This window comes from Camelina sativa, chromosome 13, assembly GCF_000633955.1.
Source record: "Camelina sativa cultivar DH55 chromosome 13, Cs, whole genome shotgun sequence".
NCBI classification, from domain to species: Eukaryota; Viridiplantae; Streptophyta; class Magnoliopsida; order Brassicales; family Brassicaceae; genus Camelina; species Camelina sativa.
The window spans coordinates 18388502-18403968 of record NC_025697.1 but is presented as its reverse complement, the minus strand read 5'-3'; the positions used below and the strand labels follow the sequence as shown (position 1 = coordinate 18403968).

Genomic DNA, 15467 nt, shown 5'->3' with positions numbered 1-15467 from the left:
AGTGTCTTCTACTACAGAATTTGAAGTTTCGAGTTTGGTCTTTCTAAATATCCATCCTTTCTTTTCATTTTTCTGCATATTAGCACAATAAAATAAAATAGAAAACGAAACTATTGCGTTAAAAACCTCGGATTAGTAGACAAGTTTCCAAGTGGTAGTTAAAAACAGCAGAGAGTTGAAATTAAGACCTTGTAATCAGTATCTTTCTTGTGAGTCTTCTTGTGATCTGAGTCTTTTGATGGTGACCAGAGAATCTTTTTCACGGCCGTGAACCATGACGTTCCGTTCTTCTTAGCCATCTTAAGTTAACGTTTTCTAAAACTGACGAACCAGAGAGAAAGAAAAAAACTTATGTAACTACTCAGCTAAGTGAAGTTGAAGCTCATGTGCTCATGTAAGTAAAGTAACTACGAGACTGAGGAAGTTAACATGAATGTGTGTGTGTATATATATAGTATACACGACGAAAATAATAAATAATGAGTTTATTCATATATATATATATATATATTTATTTGGTTAATATTAATTTACCTATTAATAAAGATATAGTAACAATAATTAATACATTGAATGATAATAATATAAAGTCTAAAGATTTGTGTAATAAATAAAAAAACCTCGTGTCCCAAATGTTTATATCTAGGCAAAAAACAAAAATCAATTTCTTGATAAGTTTTATTGTTCTTTTTTCAAATAGCTGTAATGTAATGTAATAATGAATTCTTAATAACATTTAAAAAGTTAATACCATCTTAAACGTTTAGTTTAAGTTTAATCAAAAGGGATTATCTCTTTCAACTCCCTTGCTTGATTTGTGTGTACATATCTCCACTTGATTTGTATCTCTTACATACAAAACAGTTTCGCGTACGTCCAAAATAAAGCAACAGTTACACATTCTCCACTGAACAAAAAGTAGAAATAAAAACAGCTGTTGATGAACTAATGATGATTATGATAAAAACAAAATTAATTAAATTAAGTAATAGACTAAAATGTTGTGATGATATTATTATATAACAAAACAAGGGAGGCATCAGAAATGGTTGCAGCTTTTGGGTAACGTTACGTTGATATATTAATTGGCAAGTGCACTTGCACAGATGTTACATGGGATTATTAAATAAAACCATTAATGTAGTAATATAGTAAATGAAAGATTTTGACGGTCCAAGATGACATTGTAAACAATTTCAAGAAGAGAGCCACAGACTTTAATGCCTCGTTGTACCAAGAATCCAAAGTTCCCACGATTTAATATTTTAAACTTCTTGTGTGTAGTTGTAATTTGCTCTCTTCATTGGCGTCACTTGTCTAAAAGAATCCAGTGACTACGTTTCTTCTTTGTAAATTGAGAAGTTGAAAGATATTATACAACTTGGGTGGCTAGAGAATGTAGTCTACAAGAACTGTTGTTTTCTTGGATAAGAAATCTTATTATAGTGACTATAATAAGATTTATTGATATGTTATTTAACCAAACTAATAAATTTTATGGAAGTAAAAACATAAACTATGTTATTATTATTAACTTCCATTAGGAAAAACTTACAGATACATTCATTCGTATAATGACCAAAAAAAATATATGTTTGATAAATTATGTTAAATAGAAATATAAAAAATATATGTCCGGATATACATAAATTTAAGAGATTTTTGAGAGCGATTATAAATCGTAATTTTGGTAGATATCTATTAAACTCAAATTGTTTAGAATCAGGTTATAACCATTAATTACCAAAATTGTGTGGGTTTTCTAGAGGAAAAAACAAGCCAAAAGTTGCAACAAAGAATTACACACCAAAATGTACTTTATTCATGATCATGGATAATACAATTCACCTTATTCATATCACTATCAGAAATCATTATCTAAGGTTCTACTACCAACTTCTAATTTGGATTTAGTTAGGGGTTTAAAGAGTGGTTATTTATGCTTACTAAACCTACAAATTACGGATGTAAAACTCAACAACAAAAATCCTCATGCATACATGATAGATACGATACGAATACGACGATAATAAAAACGAGGCGTCCAAATGAAGGACGACAAGACCTCGAAGACTACAAAATAATGTTTTTAGCCAAAATACAACTTTGAAATTGAGATTCTTTGATTTTTATTTTAACCTTTTATATAGCATCGAGAAAAGAGTATCATGAGTGAGTGAGTTTTTGCTTGGACTAGTCAAAACCTCCATGTCTAAAAATTATTGGCAGTGAACGTTTAGACACATTTGGTAATGGTTTTTGATAACGCTCTTAAGAATTATTTAATTTACCGATAAGATTCTAATTCATGAACTTCCATCTTTTGTAATGATTTTATTTTTTTCTATTAATGATGTACCTCTTTCAAGTTCTTAATGTAAAATAGAAAAACCTTACAATAAACTAAAATTATGCTGTCCATATTTGGTAATGTTTATGCTCATGGATGAGGTGATCAACATGATTCGTCTAAACCAGGCTTAATATATATAGTCCATACATAGAATCAAGATGAACATCGTTAAGGATTTAAAGTTACATAGAGTTTAGATAATTAATATGTACTAGTACTAATCAATTCGAACATTGTTTTCATATAGAGGAATATTTTTTTGTCACTTATTACCTATTAGGAGGAATTAGTAGGTGGGATTTAGATTTAGCATTAGAGGATAGAGGATGGAGGCTAGAGTGCATGATGAGACCATGCCCATGTGAGTTTTTTTTTTTTTTGTCGGCCATGCCCATGTCTATAAATTTCATAAAGTGAACAATAAATAATTTTTAAGTATATTGATATTAGTTGTTCAATTATTACTGACATTTGTTTAATTAGTACGATTAGAGTACACCTATAATCTCAGGGCAATAAAGTCATTAACATTGACCACATAATGGGACCTGAATAAGGCCTGAGCCAATAGGGCATTGTCCTACTCTCTGCGCCTATCAATAATTGTTGTTGTTTTCTGCATAAACTATTCTTTTCCAAAAACTTTAATTTCTAATTTAAGGACACTAAACAGTATTGTGTATTAATCACTTATGGGCTTGTATGTATATCATCACTAATGGACTGAAGTGGCTTTAAGTGGGTTTAGGCTTTGCTTGCATCACTATCTCACTAGGTTTAAAGACGAAAAAGTTAATAATTAATGTGTTGATTCTCGATTAATAAAAAAATCTAATCAAATATGAAATTAAGAAGACAAGACCGTGCTATCTAATAAAAACATTCAGTGATCATAGTGCCGAGACACTTAAAAATTTTGTTGTTTTTCGTAGTACGGGAATTCAAGTTGGAATTTATGAATATACATATCCAAATGAGAGGCATCAAGCAAATTGAACTAATCGTACTAACTAAACAAATTTTGTGGTTTATGCAGTTTTGATACTAACTAAACTAATCTTATAACCGCAGTTTTGATAGTTGATTTCAGATTAGTAGATGAAAAGTTTTCACTCGTTATGTAATACTTAGGGGGGGATTCACCCCAACCGCTCTTTTTCTGGCACGATCTCGGAGATTCTTTCTTCCGATGGCGTTGAATTCGATCGACACAGTTGGGAAGCTGCATCTTTGTCTCGTGTTCTCCTTTGCTACCTAAGCTTGCTCTTTTTCTGTTTCTGCGATAAACACATTGAAGGTTCATTAAGTCTCCACTCAGCTAATCCGGTCATGCTTCAGTTTCATCCTCTTCCCCTCTCCCCCCCCCTCTTCGTATCTTTTGGGTGGTTTCTCTCGGTTATTTGATTCTCACGTATTTCCAACCATTCATTGCCAAATCTGAGATCTCAAAAGTCCCTCCCCTCGAAGTCAATCCATCACCTCTCTGCTCCTCGGATCCAGCTCCCCTCATCAAGCAGTTTGCTTGGTCGCAGTTGGACAAGAGCTCTGTTTTGACATCGGAGTTGTGCAAGATCTTGACAAAACCCCGTGTCCTAAGTTTTGTACTTCATAAATCGAGATATGTTCCAAATCTTCCTTTGTATTTCTGTAGCATACCCTTGTGCATGATCCATGGAATCAATTATCCGAAGACTCCAATTGGAACATAATCAATCATTGATGATATGTTCTTACAAAGTTTATTTGAGAACCTTGCCATTATAAACATTTATGATCACTACCTATGACTGCCAAAGATTGAAGAGGACTGGCATTATGACCCTATCTATATGGAGTGAATATTACCGGAGCCTACCTGTTTCAGTTGCTTCCTAAACTATCTCAAGTACTAATTTGCAAGATTTGTTCTGAACCTGAAGCTCTAGGAAGATCGGCATTATAATCTTCTCTCCAAGGAGAGGAGGTTTGTAACAACCCGTCCCGTGGACCCCACTAGCCCCCGCTAGCTGCCCCAACGGACTGTTCGTGGACCTTGCTAGCCCCCCACTAGCCGCCCCAACGGTCCCCAAGCTGGCCTTGCAGGGCATCGATCCTAACCCCTCACCGTGGACAGTAACTATTCATTCAAATCCATGAGTAGGTTATTGGTGCGCCAGGCGTTCCTCGAACCCTGGTCCCAACCCTTTAACAACCTTCCCACAGGACATGCATATATAATATGAAAGATAAATCTTTATCATCTCCAATAACAACGTTTAGTTGCTCAAAAAACCACCCCCATGAATAATCATTCTCAGAATCAGCAATTCCAAATGCTATTGGATACAAATTAGAGTTACCATCTACAGTTGTAGCAACTAGCAGAACTTCTTTGTATTTGTTCTTCAGAAATGTTCCATCAACCACAATAACTTTCCTCATTCCCTTGTAAAATCCTCTTATTGACTGACCAAAAGACATAAACAGATATTTGAATCTATTGTCGCAATCAACTTCATAATTTGTAAACGTACCCGGATTCGCTTCTGGTATCATGTACAAGTATTTTGGTATTTTACAATAACTCTTCTCAAGAATTCCTCTAACTTCGTTCACTGCGTACTCGCGAGACTCCCATGCTTGAGAGTATGTTAAATCACAACCATACTCTGTACGAATAATATTAAAGATATCATTCGGTTTAGGCCCTTCCAATACACCCTCATAATTCTGCATAATGAGATGTCCAATTGTTTTAGATGAAGGTGTCCTACAAAATTTCTTCTTCTTTGAAGGAGCACAAGTATGGAGACCCACAAACTTGTTGATCTTGAAACACGTAAATCCATTTAAACACTCAGCAAGAAGACTCCATTTGCAAATTTCCTCTATGCAGCGAGTACACCAGAATTTTGTAACCTTGTAGTCACAGTTGTACATCATCGCATACAATTCCATTGTTGCTTGTAACACTTCTTTGCTTTTGAAATATTGACCCTTCCTTATGCTCACACCTTTGATCGATGTTCCAACACCATAACCGGCGTTCTCGTCGGATGTTTTTTTCCCTAAAACATCATTCTGTTTGGCAACATCAGTACCCACAAATAAAGCTAGGTTTCCATTCGGTCTACCATCGTCATCACTTGAAACCCCTGGTTCTTTATTCAAATCCAGTTTGACTCTGCTCCCAACATCCTCAACACCACCTTTGATTGTCACACACAAATTTATTGTTTTCTTCTTTTTATAGTATGAAAGAAAATTTGTGACCTGACTATTATTCATCATAACGACAGGAGGACAATCAGCAATGAGATCTGTGGGTAAAAAACTTAGCTCCATATCAACCATACTAGGCTCTATTCCATAGGCTTCTGAAACTATAATCTTCAATTCTTCATGTGTTGTACTCGATTCCAAAGTTAGTAATCTTCCACGATTTTCTTCATCAATAATAAATCTCCACTCATGATTATCAAACAATCTCCACACACCACTCTTAACATAGATGTGCATTGCCATGGCTCGAAAATGGTGAAAAGAAAAGGGAGAAAAGAGTTTTACACACCATAAGCTAGTGCACTAAACGATTAAGGTTGTTTTAAAAATTTCTAAAATCGTTAGAAAACTATTTCTAAATTTCGTAGAACACAATCTTAACAAATAATTACGATCTTACCTAATTATTAGATAAATATTGAGTTTCCTATTCTAAATATTCACTTTCTATATTTAGCAATCGCTAAAATTTTCAGAGTATACAATCTACTTTTTGGTAGTAAATGTCAACTAATTTTCTCAGAGATAGAGTAAAAAGAAATAAAACATATTCTAACGATTTTAGAGCATAGAGTAAACCGTAGAAAGATTATACTAAACCGTTTAGAACATAGAGTAAACCGTAGAATACAAATTCTGAATTTTGTAGAATTCAGAATTTTGGGCCCCTAAACTATTTAGAGCATAAACTATTCCTGAAGTTAGTATAACATGTACAAAATGTTAGAACACATCATCTTAAATTTTCAGAACAGCAGAAAACGTTTTCTAATTTTTTTTTCCACAAAAGAATACTTTATTTTTAAAAAAACTGGCATTACAAAGAGTATCTCTACGCCATGTCGGCAAAGTTACAGAGTCGGAGTAAAAACTACTATTATGACAGCCAAATTTTGCTAAAACATGAGCTGCAGTGTTACATTCTCTCCTTGTGAATAAGAACGAAATTGAAACAAAATTTGAATTCCAGTAGTGTATATCATGGAGTAAGTTGATTAGAAACCTGTTCTTCTTTACACCATTTACAATGTGAATGAGAGTTAAGCAGTCCCCTTCGAACATGATATTGGTATAACCTCAAATCCATGATTGTTGTAAACCGACAAGTAGGGCTTTTGTATCTGCTTCCAGAGACGATCCTGCATAGCCTAAGTCCGACGAGCCCCAGGAGAGAGGTGATCCATGATGATTCCGAATTATCCAACCACTAGTAGCCCCATGAGGTTATTATTATTATTTTGATCCATGACGTATTCTAAATTTTTTATATCAAATTTTATCCATAAAAAAAACAACTTATACAATTTTTTTTTTGTAAAAAATTATATTACCTCTATTATTGTATATCTACTTATTTTCCTATATTTCACATTTTAAAACTTGTTAAATTTGGGTTTTTCAATTTCTATGGGTATTTTAGGTAAAAATGATCATTTTCAAAAATATGTGTAGATGGGCAATTTTTTTTTTATTGATCCTTTATTTCTAATTTTCCCATAGTTTTTTGCACGGTAAGTAGATTAGATACAAACCCAAACATATCGCATATCTTCGTGATTAGACAAATTGGCTAAAATAACTATTGTATGTGAAAGTACATATTTTAGCCCATTTATTTTCTATTTTTTGGAAATATGTTTAATCCTATTTTTAAACTTTTCAGTAATATAGAAACTTAAAAATCATGAAACAATCAACATTCAACAGTAAACTTTATTTAGTAGGGGTTATTGGTTTGAGATTTGAATAGAGTTTTAAAGATTTTAAATGTTATGTAGAATCTGTTGTTATTATATCAAGATTTTGTTAAACTATGTTAAAGTTTAGTGTTATTAGTTTGTGATTTGTAAAAAGTCATTTAAAATCTTAACAAAGTTGGGTTATTGGATTCAGACTTTTATAAAGTCATTAAAAGTTTTGTGTTATTCAATCAAAACAAAAGAATTTAACGAATTCAATTATTATGTTATTGGTTCATGATTGTAGACACTTTCTTTAAAAAAATACAAAGATTGTTTGGATTACTTTACAAGATTTTAGAAAACTAATCAACAAAATTCACTAGCCACCTTTAAGAATCATTCACTTATTCACTTTTAATGATTTTGTTGAACTCTTCAAAAATCTTTATAAAATAGAATCTAATAACATCCCCTAGAATGTCGAAACTCATAAACCAATGAAAGTGGATTTATAAAAAATGTAAGAATTCATAAACTGATAAAAGGGGAATGAAGATAATCACAATTTAAAAAAAAAAAATCATCTATTATTATCAATAAATATTTTCCCCATTTATAGTTTAGAGCCTAAAACGTGAATGTGTTAGGGTTCATGTCCAAGTTTGAAAAATGCCCATTAAATTATTTTATTTATTTCCTCTTTAGGATCTTAGAGAAAATTAAAAAAAAATATATATCATTAATGTTTTAATTAAAATTTGTGGAAATTTTCTTTTGCTTACATCATTTACACAAATGAAAACTTAGGGGGAGGTATTGGTTTAGGATTTAGAAAAAAATTTAATGACTTTATGTTCTTGCTGATTGTTAGAATCATAGAAAATTGAAAGTTAAAAATGAAGGATTCTAAGAGATTGTTTAGGAAGTTTTTTAAAATCTTGATGATTTTTTTTTCTAATCTTGTAAAATCTTTCTATTTGATGAAAGAGTTTTCATGACTTTTGTTATGAAGGAAATGATAGAAAATCCTAAACCAATAACATAAAATTTGAATGCATTAACAATCCAAGATTCTTTTGTTTTACTTGAATAACATAAAACTTTTAATGACTTTATAAAACTCTTAATCCAATAACACTAGATTTATCAAGATTTTAGATAACTTTTTACAAATCCACAACCAATAACACCAAATTTTTAAAGAGTTTTTAAAAGTCTTGATTGAATAACAACATATTTTACCTAACTTTTAAAGTCATTAAAATTTTTTCTAAATCCTAAACCAATACCTCCCCTTTAAGGACATTTTAAGAAGTTTAGTCATCTCAGTTGGTTAAATAATATTTTGAACTTTGTAATGTTTTTATTATTATTATGGTTTTAATAAATTATAAATATTTTAATATTATTAATCGGAATGTTCATGTTCTTTTAATTAATTTAATAACGTGATAACAAACAAAAGAAAAAATTAAAGAAGGTTTAACAACAAAATGAAAGACATCTTCCACTCCAGTCACTCAACAGTCAACATCTTTAACTTAACTTTACATTATAATATTACAAACATTTTATTGATTTGCCACATCGCTGCCGAAAGAACATATATCCAAAACATTTCTTCAAAATCTCATGTGTTCTTTCAACCGTAATTGCACTGCATTTGATTTAAGGAGAGCAATGTTCTCTATTTTGTTGACTTTATTACATGATTTAATGACAACATGCTTTCCATGAGTTTCAGAATAATATCGTTGTAGATACATTTGGTAAGCCTAAAGAGAATACTACTGTTAGTTGAAAACTATATAGAATTGCATGTATTTCCTTTGATGAAACCAAACAAATGCTATAAATTTGAGATTTAAGTCATTATTAGAATAATTATTAATTAGCAAATGCCAAAAAACAATAATGGAAAATGCAATATACAATAAAAATAATGTAGTTGATAACTGACCTAACAGTCCAAACATATCATGGCAACTACAAGTGAATCAATCATTCATATTGACAATTAACCAGTCAAAACCTCTAGATATTAGATTATTATGTACCCACTTATTAGAAGGGATGATAGATCCAAATTAGAATAAAAATGTTAAAATAGATATAGATTATGTAATCTCAAAATCTCAATCAACCAATAGCGAAATTGATGAAACTATAATTTGCTAGTCAACCTTTCAGAATTATCATCATCTTGCGGTTAAGAACAAAAGTCATCTCTTTAATTTCTCACAAACAAATAACCGCTTGCATTATAGCACAACTAAGAAAACAAATCTGTATAGAAAGGTTTTAAAAGAAACAATTTGAACTTGTTTTTTAATGGCTTTAATAGACGCATTTAAAAAAAAAAACTTTCATCACTATATATCATAGATAATCAACTGTAAAACAATTGAAAACACTTATATACCTCTCAAGACATTTTTATATCATCCTATTTATAACCGTTTTTACTTTTAATTTATAACTTCAAACTTGAGTTTGATCCTCTGGAAAGAAAACAAATCTGTATATAAAGGTTTTAAAAGAAACAATTTGAACTTGTTTTTTAATGGCTTTAACAACAACAACAAAAAATGTGTCTATAAAAAACTTTCATCACTATATATCATAAATAATCAACTGTAAAACAATTGAAAACACTTATATACCTCTCAAGACATTTTTAAACCATCATACCTATAATTGTTTTAACTTTTAATCTTATAACTAGGAGATATCCCATGCTATAAAGCACGAATCAACATTTGCTCCAAAAATTATGATATAATAATAAAATTTATTGTTATATTTGTTTTAAAAATTAATTTTGTTTGAGAAAGTATTTACTTTTAAAATTACGATTGTTTGGTAAATCTACATATATCTTTTTAAATACTAATTATTTTAAAATATTATAGTATTTTAATTTGTTTGATGTATATTACCATTTAATATTGTTTGTTGTATTTGCATCATTATTTTGTGAAATAATTAAAAATATTAATTATTGTATTCTAATTGTGAGCAATTAAAATTTATTAATTTATCAACCACATAAATTTAGTTTTACCAACCCGCGATGTGGAACATTAAAACACACATTTTTCTTCATAGATTGAGTAATATATATTTGTTTATAAGAATTCAAATCACAACATATGCAGAAAAAAAACTACATATTTATTTATCATATCAATTATATGATAATTCAAAACAATTTTTAAATGAAATAAAAGAAAGATGATAAGAGAATCATAATTTAAAATCTTAATAAAATCTTCCAAATATAGGTTATTAAAACAATAATTTAGATACTTAGATATAATTATATCTTACTTTTTAAAATTCTATTTGGTTTACAATTTTTTAAAATTAAATATTAATTTTCTCGTCCATAGAGAGAGAATATATATTTTGGAAATTAATAATTATTTAAAAAAATTATTAGTTTGATATTAAAATTATTTTTTTACCATTACTGAAAAATGAATCATTTGCTCTTAAAATCAATAGCATTAAAATTTAATTTTTAAAAGTTTATAAAGTTAGTTTCATATTTGTACTTCTCAATTATTATAGTAAGATTTCATTTGATCCAAAAAAAAAACGCAATATAATGTATATATATATATATATATATATGAAAAAATAAACATTTGCTCTTAAGATCATTAGCTGGACAATGTAAATTTTTACAGTTTATAAAGTTAGTTTCATATATGTACTTAAAAAAAAAAACGTAATATATATATATATATAAGAAAAAACTATATTCAAATTTTTAAAGTAAAAAACAAATAGTTTAAACCTTTACATCTTCTTCAAACAATCACATCTTTAACTTTACTTCAAAAACAATCACAAAAATAAATAAATATGTTGATTTTTTTCCTCAGAGCCAAAGCAAAAGTCACATTTTTCCCACTTTTAGAGCTTTTGTCTTTAATCTCACTTACTCGACCGTTCCTCTCAAAAATTTTCAAAAAACTCATTTTTGAATCTCACAAAAAAATAAAGGAAGTTTCCGGCGTTAAATTCGAGAAGAAGAAAAAAAAAACACAAATCTCCGGTGATAATGGGTTGCGTCTCCTCGAACCTCCTTAATCACGACGAAGACTTCCCTCAAATCGGCGGTGGAAGCTCCGGCTTTGGCCACCACATCGTCAAACTCACCTCCACCACTTACGGTCTTCTAACTCTCGATCCTCCTCCTTCTTCTCCTCCTCCTTCCTCCGCCGCATTCTCATCCGACATGCCTATGACACCGCCGGAGAAATTCAAGATCGGTACTAAATCTAAGTCGTCATTGTGGTCTGAGCCAAGGGTAATCAAGTCTGAACCGGAGGTTATTAACTCATGGGCACTAATGTCTGGTCTCGACGGCGAGAGTTTCCGATTCACTCCTCTTCCGAAGACTCCGGTTAAGTATAAAGTCTTCGGCGGAGAGAACAAAGAGAACTCTGAACCTAATCGGAGAAACCCTAGAAAAAACTTGAACGACGACGTTTTGAAACCGTTAGATCCGAACAGAGATGATTCGGATCGGAGAAACGCTACGAAACCGTTGAAGGATCTGAAATCGGCGGAGAGATTTGAGAGGATTTGTCCTCCGGGAGGAGAGAACCGTGTGGTGATATACACGACGTCGTTGCGCGGTGTTCGTCAGACGTTTGAGGCGTGTAACGCTGTGAGAAGCGCCGTGGAGAGTTTAGGTGTTGTGGTTTGTGAGAGAGATGTGTCTATGGATAGAGGTTTTAAAGAAGAGCTTGTGAGTCTAATGGCGAAGAGAGTTGGGAATGATGGAGCTGCTACTGCATTGCCGCCTAGGGTTTTCGTGAAGGGAAGGTACATTGGTGGAGCAGAGGAAGTGTTGAGACTAGTTGAGGAAGGTTCTTTCGGAGAGCTGATCAGTGGGATTCCGAAAAAGAAAGCAGGAGGATGCGAGAGCGGCGCTTGTGATGGGTGCGGCGGTTTGTTTTTCTTGCCGTGTTTTAGGTGTAATGGAAGCTGTAAGATGGTGAAAGGATGGGGTAGTGCTGCTGTGGTTGTGAGATGTAATGAGTGTAACGAGAACGGTCTTGTTCCATGTCCTATTTGCAGCTGAGAGTTCTGATTTTTCACTCTTTTTCTATTTGTGTCTCTCTTAAGCTTATGGGGTGAAATAGACCAAACCTATCTATGTTTGTTTGATGATCCATTATGTATAATTCAATACAAATCCTCTTATGTTCTACAATGTCATCTTCTTCTTCTTCTTTATGTTCTACAATGTCATCTTCTTCTTCAAACTTGTTCAGTTTGAGATTGGTTGCTATATACGATCACAATAGGTTCAACTCTAGTGTTCAGATACAACCCTGGTTCTGGTCGATGTAATGAACCTTTTCTATGAATGAAATAAAGCTTAGAAGGAAAAAGAAACATCAATCTTGGTGAATTTCATAGAACGAGTAATTTCAACAAACCAAGAAAAAGATAATTAGCTTATAAGAAGAGTTACATTGTTGGTATTGTATCTGAAGGCTGTGACGCCTCGCGGCAATGTTCTCTGTCGGAAACAGAATCCGAAGAAGAAGACTTGTTGGGTTTTCGTTTCTTCTGCGCTTCCTCTTTGTGGATTTGGTTATAATTTCTATCAGCTTTGGCAACAATCTTGGAGACAGTGAAACCAGAGTCTTCAAAAGTGTGTGATCTTTGCGGGAGCAATGAGTCACGGCAGAAGACATCAATCCCCTCGTGAGTCCATACACCTAAAATCGCTTCTCCTTTGAGTCCTATCGCAAACCAACCGAGACCTGAAACAGCAATATCTACTGAACTTGTGTCCCAACTGCTTCCACTCACTCTGAATTCCTTTCTAACCCATTTTCCCAACTCTTCAACACGCTTCTCTCCAATTGGTGGCTTCATCAAGAATCAAAATGTTCAAAAAGGTTAAGACTTGTATCAAGGGTACTGTTCAAATCAAGCGTTGATCCTAACTAGTTCAAGTTAGTTACAATTTGATAATTATCTACAACCGAAATGGTCTTCATGTTATGTTTTTTTCATATCACAGCGTTGTAATCTCAATGGTGTTCAATACAAAAATATCATCTACAACTGAAAAAAAGCCAGAGCTGTTACCTGCAATCGACAACCGAAATGGTCCTCAAGTGTTTTGTAAGCGTTCTCTTTCTTCCCCATGTGAAGTGGAACATAAGGAGACGCCCAAACTGTTACATATAACGAATCAACAGATGATTCATCAACGTCAAGTCTCATCAGTCCACCAATGTGCACTGTATAACCTTCCTGCAAACAAAGAAAAAGAAAAAAAAACTCCAATTTACAATCTCACATTTGGTTACATGTATCCAAAAAGCCAACAACACATTCAATCTATAAAACCAGACCTTGATCCTGTAAGTCCTTGGTTTAAGTTCCTTACTGATATGAACAAGTTTCTGCTCCTCTCTAGTAAGCCTAGTAGTGATCTGATGCGGATTCAACAACCCCGGAGTATCAAACAACTTAGCCTCAAAAGGCAATACACCTTCAATCCTCATGATCCCCAAAGTAGTTCCTGGCACAGGAGCCTCAGTCAAATGCCAAACTTTCCCACCAACCACCTTCCCAACAGCGTTAATAAGCGTACTTTTCCCTGCGTTCTGCGATCCAACAGCCCAAACATGTCCTCTCTTCCCAGCCATAGCCGCAACATCTTCAACCAAATCTTTAACTCCCCAATTCTTAACAGGACTAACGAAATGCAACTTAGTAATCTTACTTAACCCACCTTCACGAGCTCTTTGTCTAACCCAATGCTCAAACCTAGTAGGAGACAACGAACTAGGTAACAAATCAATCTTAGTCACTACAACAACAACTCTAGGTACATTTCCTGATCTCCCTTCTTTCCAAGCCGTATTGTTCTCATCAATAGTTCTCGAAACAAGCTTAGCTACTCTCTTTGGGAAAGAACCATCGAAATCAGAAGCATCAACAACCATCAACACAACAGTTCTAGCACCAGAAGCTGAACCTAGTCTCCTACCAACAGTATGATCAAAATCAAAATCAGGAAGTAGATTCTCAACTGTTGGATCTTTCACTCTCCCGTAATGCCTAAGTGAATGACATCTAGCACACACCAATGGTCTAACATCTGATGGTTCTTGTTCTGTTTCTTCGTCTTTAGGGTTTAAGCCAGAAGAACTGTTGTTTGGTTCAATGATAAACCCTCGTTTGATTGAATCTATAAATTCAGGTTCTTGAGAGATTGGTACAAGATCACGAAGGTTCAAATCGTTCCTCTGTTTCTCTGTTGATGGTTTAATGAAGAAACCTGGATGTTTTGGGTTTGAGTTTTGCATATGAACTCCACAGCCTGGGCATACGGAGATGGTGATTGAAGTGGTGTCATTGTAATTCCCATCTCTGTTTAGCGGAAGCACATTAGAAGAAGAAGAGTAGAAACGAAGAAATGGGGATTTTGATGTAGTGGTGAAGTGAGGGTGATTGAGAAATGAAGGAGATGGGTTTGTTGTGTTGCTTCGTATGGAGGATTTGAAGGAGGAGAGAGGAAGAGCGAATAAAGGTTTAAGCTTTGTTGACGAAAGCTCTCTCGCTGCTTTAGAAAGCATTTCACTCTGACGGTGACGACGACGACGAAGAGACGAGTAGGAAAATGAAATTTAGGTTTTTTTGTTTTGTTTTGTTTCTGTGGGAGGAGGAAGACGAGTGTTTTTTAGTTTTGGTAAATTGCGAAAAAGTACCTGTAATATTAATGTTTTGTAAAATAAGTACTCATATTATTGTATGTGATATACTCATATTATTATATGTGATAGTACATCTAAACTATTAAAACAAATTGTAGGGGAAAATATTTAATTTGAGTTTTTTTAAAAATAATTTAATTTTAAAATTATTCAATAAATAAATTTTCAAATACTTGAAATTTTTTTTTGTAGATATTCAAATTTCTTATACGATTTGGGATATATATTCAAATAAATCCTTAATGAAGCCTAAAAACTCAATTTTTTTTTTTTAAAACTTACTATTATTGAGTTGATTTTTAAGAAACTGTTTATTGACTGTCAATAACTCCACTAAAAACATGTTTTTTAACTCCACTAAAAACATGTTTTTCTCACCAATTAGAAAAACTTAAAATTTAATTTTTGAAAAAT

The 15467-nt window shown here is 32.4% G+C and overlaps 2 protein-coding genes across 2 annotated transcripts; one reads left to right on the top strand and one right to left on the bottom strand.

The window, feature by feature from the left end:
* Positions 11200-12618, top strand: LOC104737061 (uncharacterized protein At5g39865-like). Its single transcript, XM_010457155.2, has one exon. The coding sequence runs from the start codon at positions 11366-11368 to the stop codon at positions 12392-12394; it is 1029 nt and encodes a 342-aa protein (XP_010455457.1). The 5' UTR covers positions 11200-11365; the 3' UTR covers positions 12395-12618.
* LOC104737060 (GTP-binding protein BRASSINAZOLE INSENSITIVE PALE GREEN 2, chloroplastic-like) lies at positions 12701-14968 on the bottom strand. Its single transcript, XM_010457154.2, has 3 exons — positions 13686-14968; positions 13417-13584; positions 12701-13194 (listed from the first exon to the last, which is right to left on the bottom strand). Exons 1-3 carry the CDS (start codon positions 14913-14915, stop codon positions 12787-12789), a joined length of 1806 nt encoding a protein of 601 aa, XP_010455456.1. The 5' UTR covers positions 14916-14968; the 3' UTR covers positions 12701-12786.